General features: G+C 42.3%; 1 protein-coding gene across 2 annotated transcripts in view; it reads right to left on the bottom strand.

Moving 5' to 3' along the window:
* Positions 1-550: 550 nt before the first annotated feature.
* The window catches only part of LOC137635485 (uncharacterized transmembrane protein DDB_G0289901-like), an 8,866-nt gene continuing 1,916 nt past the window's right edge, over positions 551-7,500 (bottom strand). The window contains exons 2-4 of one of the 2 annotated variants that reach the window (XM_068367944.1): positions 3,279-6,021; positions 1,958-3,119; positions 551-1,778 (exon numbers count right to left, since the gene is read on the bottom strand). In XM_068367944.1, the coding sequence (XP_068224045.1) occupies positions 815-1,778; positions 1,958-3,119; positions 3,279-6,021 (4,869 nt within the window). In that variant the 3' untranslated portion in view covers positions 551-814. Of the gene's footprint in view, positions 1,779-1,957; positions 6,022-7,500 lie in introns of both variants that reach the window. The other variant, XM_068367943.1, reaches the window with a different exon arrangement.

The raw sequence follows: 7,500 nt of genomic DNA, 5'->3' as shown, positions 1-7,500 counted from the left end.
AGAACTCATCATTAGAGTATCGAACCAACTTACATACTCGCATCAATTACTCTCTACATTAGAGATTCTCTTGATCTTCTTTCCAATATCTTTTCTAAATCACATCAATCCATTATAACTTCCAAAACATCCGTTTCACCAAAAATATTTCATCTTATATTACCACCACCTCTTTGCTAGAAATTATCAGCCAAATAATTTGCCTCTCTTGTATTTAATAGGAAATTCACTATCTCATAAAGTTTTTGAGGTCAGTGTGTTTATTTTGTCCTGAATTTCAGCTTCATTTCTATATATGGCAACTCATTCACTCTTTCATAAAAAAGAAAACAATTATTCGTCAACACATGCATGCAAAATACATTTTCTTAATAAGATACTAAATATTGATAAGCGTGTTTTTCATTGTTAAAAAAATCCGCATATATTTGTTAAATTGGGCACTTTTTCTATTTTTCATTAGAAAAGTTTTTGGAATTATGAAAGATCATTTTGATATTAAGTATTTGTATTTCGCATCCCTTATGATAGGTAACTAATAAAATATCAATTTCAAGACTTATAAGTTTTAATATTCTAATGGCATTATAAACAATACAAAGGATCTGTCTTTAGTGATCATAAAATATACATCATCAGAATGCCAGAAGTTTTGAGTGACTAGACACAAAAAAAAAGTTTATACCACCATTACGTATTGTATAATAATGATATGATACATAAAATCGGGAAAGGAACATGAAGGAACAGTATTAAAAAGTTGTCATGCCTGACAGTATCACATATGTAGTGTTCATTTAATGTTCATCAACAATTATGGCAATCCATAGGTCTCGCTTGGCGCTTGAGACACAATTTTTGGTACGGGACGGACTGGTTGACGAGTCCCGAAGGTTGATAGTTGAGGGCCAGAACTAGGGAATGTGGATCCAGAACCAGAAAACTGAGTGCCAGAGTCAGAGGCAGAGACTGGAGAACCAGAGCTAGGGAATTTGGATCCAGAACTTGAGAACTGGGAGCCAGAACCAGAGCCAGAAAATTGAGTGCCAGAACTGGAGAACTGGGAGCCAGAATCGGAGATCTGGGAGCCAGAGATCTGAGACCCAGAGACAGAAGACTGAGTGCCAGAAGTAGGGAATTTGGATCCAGAACTTGAGAACTGGGAACCGGAGCCAGAGATCTGAGAACTAGAACCAGAAAACTGAGTGCCAGAACTAGGGAATTGGGATTCAGAACTTGAGAACTGGGAGCCAGAACCAGTGCCAGAAAACTGAGTGCCAGAACTAGGGAATTTGGATCCAGAACTTGAAAATTGAGAACCAGAGCCAGAGATCTGAGAACTAGAACCAGAAAACTGAGTGCCAGAACTAGGGAATTTGGATCCAGAACTTAAGAACTGGGAGCCAGAGCCAGAGATCTGAGAGCCAGCACCAGAGAATTGTGATCCAAAACCTGGGCTTGAGGCTTGAGACCCAGGGGCAGAGAACTGTGATCCCAGCCCTGTACCTGAGAACTGAGATCCAGAGTCGGGGAATTGTGATCCAGAACTGGAACCAGAAAACCGAGATCCAGAATTGGCAAACTGAGATTCAGAATTTGAATGGGAATTATCTTGAGGTCTTGCAGCTTCAGCATCTTCTCGAGCAGCTTTTTCAATTTGAGCAATTGCATGAGGGGGAAGAGGGGGAGGCGTGGGGAGGAGGTCTGATTCTACACGGAAGCCATCTCCATCGGCGACAAACTGGAAATTAGCTGGAGTGCCGTCTGGAAATGTGAATCTGAAAATGATAAACATAAATAAATTAATTGATTGGTTAAACAGGTGGTGTGAAAATATTTATTTATAGCAAACTTTATTCAAAACTCAATTTCCTAATATTACCCTTGAAATAAAGATTATATTTTCTTTCATTGAATAATTTTCAGCAAAACTATATAGATTTTTTTTTTTACTTACGACCATGCCCCTTGCTGTGCCACAGATCCTGTTTCTCCTTGTGGATATCCTTGCTCTTGACGAGTAATTCCATCGCCTGTCTCAAAATTGAAGCTGTAAGTACCTTCACCATGAGGCCCATCTCGCTCATCCACAAGAATGGGGACTACAGGCCCTGAAGGGCCTTCATATTCTCTAGAAGCTGCACCAATGTTTCCACTTGAAGACCCTCCAAATTCACCTGTACCTCCTCTGGAAAACCCTCCAAACCCATTAATAGATGACCCACTTGAGCTTCCTCCTGAAGACCCAGCAAAAGTACTGGTGGTTGAGCCAAGAAAGCTTCCACCAGGAGATACCTCAAATTCACCAGATGATGAGCCAATTGTGCTCCCTCTCGAAAAACCTCCTAAACCAGCTCCAGTTGAGCCACTAATATCTGATCTAGAATCCCCATATTCTCCAGGAGAGGAACCGGTTGAGGGAGACTGTCCAGGAGTTATCCTTGATGATCCAACAAAATTTCCAGAACTACTACCAAATACCTCCCCCGAAGATCCTAAATTACTTTCACTAGCAGGACTAGAAAATCCGCCTCCGAAGTTTCCTCCAAAACCTGATGTAGGTGAGCCACCTGAATTTCCTCCAGAAGATCGTAATCCACCGGCTGATGAGCCACCAAAAGAAACTCCAGAAGATATTCCTGATTCCACTATTGATGAGCCACCAGTAGTAACTCCAGGAGATCTCCCAAATCCTGGTGTTGAAGAACCTCCAAACCCAGTTCCAACCGAGCTAACACCTGAGCTAGAACCCCCATATCCTCCAGGAGAGGTTCCAGTTGAGGCTGAATGGGCAGTACTTTCCCTTGAGGTTCCACCTAAATTTCCAGAGGAGGAACCGCCAAACACCGTTCCTGGAGATCCTAAGTTACTTCCACTTTGTGGACTAGCAAATCCACCACTCAAGTTCCCTCCAAACCCTACTGTAGATAAGTCACCTGAATTTTCACCAGAAGATCCTAATCCATCTGTAGATGAGCCACCAGAAGTCACTCCAGGAGATACTCCAAATCCTCCACTCACAGATTCACTAAATCCAGGCGTTAAAGAACTACCAAATCCGGTTCCAGTTGAGCTAACACCTGAGCTAGAACTCCCATATTCTCCAGGAAAGGATCCAACTGAGGGTGATTGAGCAATACTTTCCCTTGATGCTGCACCTAAATTTCCAGATTCTGCTGTACCGCCACTTGCTGGACTAGCAAATCCACCACTCAAGTTCCCTGTAAATCCTGTTGCAGGTGACCCACCTAAATTTCCTCCTGAAGATCCTAATTCACCTGTAGTTGAGCCACCAAAAGTAACTCCAGCAGATCCCCCAAAGCCACTTGTTGATGAGCCACCAACAGTATTTCCAGAAGATACCCCAAATTGTCCACTCAGTGTGTTGCCAAATCCTGTTGTTGAAGAACCTCCAAATCCAGTTCCAGTTGAACTACTTTGTCTTACACCTGAAGGACTTCCATATTCCCCTGAAGATAATCCACTAGGCTGTGATCCTCCTGTTGATGAAGTTGTAAATGTAGTTCCTAAAGAGCTCCCAGTGTTTCCACTGGATGAACTGCTTGTGATACCACTAGAAGAATCTCCAAAATGACCACTCAATCCTCCAGAAATACCAATTGATGATCCAATTATGCCAGATCCAGAGCCAGATGAGCTAGTAAATTCACCACCTGATGGACTGCCAATGTTTCCACTTGGAGAGCCTCCATAACCAACACCTGAAGAGCTATCAAAGTCAGATCCTGAAGATCCTTCAAAGGCTGCTGCAGAAGATCCAGCTAGTCGTGGGTCAGAAGTTTCACCAAATTCAGATCCAGAAGATCCCCCAAAGGCTGCTGTAGAAGATCCAGGTAGTCCTTGGGCAGAAGTTCCACCAAATCCAGATCCAGAAGATCCCCCAAAGGCTGCTGCAGAAGATCCAGCTAGTCGTGGGGCAGAAGTTCCACCAAATTCAGATCCAGAAGATCCCCCAAAGGCTGCTGTAGAAGATCCAGGTAGTCCTTGGGCAGAAGTTCCACCAAATTCAGATCCAGAAGATCCCCCAAAGGCTGCTGTAGAGGATCCAGGTAGTCCTTGGGCAGAAGTTCCACCAAATTCAGATCCAGAAGATCCCCCAAAGGCTGTTGTAGAAGATCCAGGTAGTCCTTGGGCAGAAGTTCCACCAAATCCAGATCCAGAAGATCCCCCAAAGGCTGCTGCAGAAGATCCAGCTAGTCCTGGGGCAGAAGTTCCACCAAATTCAGATCCAGAAGATCCCCCAAAGGCTGCTGCAGAAGATCCAGCTAGTCCTGTGGCAGAAGTTCCACCAAATCCAGATGTAGAAGATCCCCCATATGCTGCTGCAGAAGATCCAGATAGTCCTGGAGCAGAAGTTACACCAAATCCAGTTCCAGAAGATCCAAGTTGTCCTGGGGCAGAAGTTACACCAATTCCAGATCCAGAAGATCCAGATAGTCCTGGGGCAGAAGTTATACCAAATCCAGATCCTGAAGATCCAAGTTGTCCTGGGGCAGAAGTTACACCAAATCCAAATCCAGAAGATCCAGATAGTCCTGGGGCAGAAGTTACACCAAATCCAGTTCCAGAAAATCCAAGTTGTCCTGGGGCAGAAGTTACACCAAATCCAGATCCAGAAAATCCAGATAGTCCTGGGGCAGAGGTTACACCAAATCCAGATCCAGAAGATCCAGATAGTCCTGGGGCAGAAGTTATACCAAATCCAGTTCCAGAAGATCCAGATAGTCCTGGGGCAGAAGTTCCATCAAATCCAGATGTAGAAGATCCCCCATATGCTGCTGCAGAAGATCCAGATAGTCCTGGGGCAGAAGTTACACCAAATCCAGATCCAGAAAATCCAGATAGTCCTGGGGCAGAAGTTACACCAAATCCAGTTCCAGAAGATCCAAGTTGTCCTGGGGCAGAAGTTACACCCAATCCAGATCCAGAAGATCCAGATAGTCCTGGGGCAGAAGTTATACCAAATCCAGTTCCAGAAGATCCAACTAGTCCTGGGGCAGGAGTTACACCAAATCCAGATCCAGAAGATCCCGCAAAGGCTGCTGAAGAAGATCCAACTAGTCCCGGAGCAGAAGTTACACCAAATCCAGTTCCAGAAGATCCAACTAGTCCTGGGGCAGAAGTTACACCAAATTCTGATCCAGAAGATCCCACAGAGGTTGCTGGAGAAGGTCCAACAAGTCCCGGGGCAGAGGTTGCACCAAATCCAGATCCCGAAGAGTCAAAACCATCAAAACCAGATTCTGAAAGACTGCCAAAGTTAGACCCAGAAGAAACTCTAATATCACCAAGATTGGAGCTTACAGAGCCCCCATGTGAAGAACCTCCATAACCACTGCTTGATGAATCTCCTCTTCCAGATCCACTAGTAACAGTACCAGGAAATTCTGAAGAACTTCCAAATCCTCCAGTTTCTGTACTAGCAGACCCCAAAGAGCTTCCAAATCCACCAGGAATTAGACCTCCAGATCCTAAAGAAGTACTATGTCCAGAAGAACCAACAAAACTATCAACCAAGGAGTTTCCTAAATCATCAGTTCTTGGTGAGCTCACAATTACTTCTGCTGGTTTAACGCCAAAGTCTCCACTACTCGTAACACTAATGCCACCAGGAAATAGTCCTCCTCCACTTCCTGTAGTAACACTGGAAGACCCATCATTTTGTGCAGTGATTATTCCTCCATCAGATTTGTTGCTTTGAATTCCAAATGATCCTCCACCTATGGGAAAACCCTGCGATATTCCACTATGTGAGCCAACATGAGCACCTGGTATGCCTCCTATTATTCCTCCAGAAGTTCCTTCAGTAATTCCACCCACTGAAACTGATGATCCACCACTAGATATACCACCAGGGATTCCACCTGCGGATTCCCCAAATCCAGCACTCGGTGATCTAAATCCATCTACATTAGGAGTTTCATATAACCTTGTTGGATTCGAGCTGTCCCCCTCAGGGGCTGATGCTGCAACAGCTAACAGTGCACATAGCACCAATTTCTGCGAAAGAGAAAAAACTGTTAGTTTGTAAAGTAAACTATATAAAAGCATTTATATTCTCATTGTTGGTGAATAAAAAGGTAATTGATTTATAAGAATTTAGTAGAGTGGAGAATTTTGGAAGTAGTCTTGCCAGTAGAGTGGTTTTGTGTGAAACGAAATGTATATTTTGTCTGTGGCTGTTCAGCAACATTACGGAGAGGTCAATGAAAGAACAGTAGATGTGGGTGGGAAGTTGTGGGTAAGGAAATGTTCCCAGAATTGGACGTGAGAAGATTAATGATTGTATTATGTAACTTGGTGATTTGGGACAATGAGATAAACCTTCAGAAGCAGATAGTGAATTTTAAAAGTATCTGCAAAAGGAGAAAATTGAAGTAAATGTGAGCTAGGTTTTGTAATCCAATGTAATTTAGCAAGAGTAAACTGTAATTAAGAAGATGGAAAAATAGATATAGTATGGATTGAGGAAGAAAGGAAGTGGTGGATTCTTATAAGTATATGGTAGAAGAAACTCTTTAGCTATGGTAAGCAGCCTCAAAATCAAACCATTGTTCTCTAGTCTTGGGTAGTGCCATAGCCTCTGTACCATGGGCTTCCAGTGTCTTGGGTTAGAGTTCTCTTATTTTGTTGAAGTTTTTATAGTTTATATATTAAATATTTATTTTAGTGTTGTTAATGTTCTTAAAGTATTTTATTTCAATTTTTAATTAATTCTCTTATTTCCTTGCTTCCTTTCCTCAGTGGGCTATTTTCCCTGTTTGAAGCCCCTGGGCTTATAGCATCTTGCTTTTCCAACTAGTGTTGTAGCTTAACAAGTAATAATAATAATAATAATAATAATAATAATAATAATCATCATCTTCTTTATTTACATCTTTTCCCACTTCTATGTGGGGTCAATGTTTCAGCTTTCTCCATCTACCTCTGTCCCACACCTCATCACCGGTTAATCCCTTTGATCGAAGGTCATCCTTGATACAGGGGGGCAAGCCAGCCTCAACTTGGTGCCGGTCCCAAGCCCGGGTAAATGGGGAGGGTTGGCGGCAGGAAAGGCATCCGGCCATTAAAAATTAGCAAAAACAACTATGGTCAGTGAGTATAATAATAATAATAATAATAATAATAATAATAATAATAATAATAATATTAGAATATGTGCCAAAAAAGCGTTTAAATAGAGTTACCTGTGGAAACCATCGTGGGAACATATAAAAGTATTGTTAAACCTTGTCTCCTTTATTGAAGGGAAGTATGAATGTTGGATACTGATGAAAAACAAAAGGCTGAATATGTTGAAATTAATCATGTTTAGTATAAATGGAGTACAAACAATTTATAGGGTTAATAAATGTGGACATAATGCCATAGTCTCTGTACCTTGGCCATCCACTGTCTTAGAGTTCTCTTGCTTGGGGTAGACTCGGGCATGCTGTTCTGTCTTATTTCTCTTCCTCTTGTTTTTTTTTTTTTTAAATA

This window comes from Palaemon carinicauda, unplaced genomic scaffold, assembly GCF_036898095.1.
Source record: "Palaemon carinicauda isolate YSFRI2023 unplaced genomic scaffold, ASM3689809v2 scaffold130, whole genome shotgun sequence".
Taxonomy (NCBI): Eukaryota; Metazoa; Arthropoda; class Malacostraca; order Decapoda; family Palaemonidae; genus Palaemon; species Palaemon carinicauda.
This window is presented reverse-complemented; position numbering and strand designations above follow the sequence as displayed.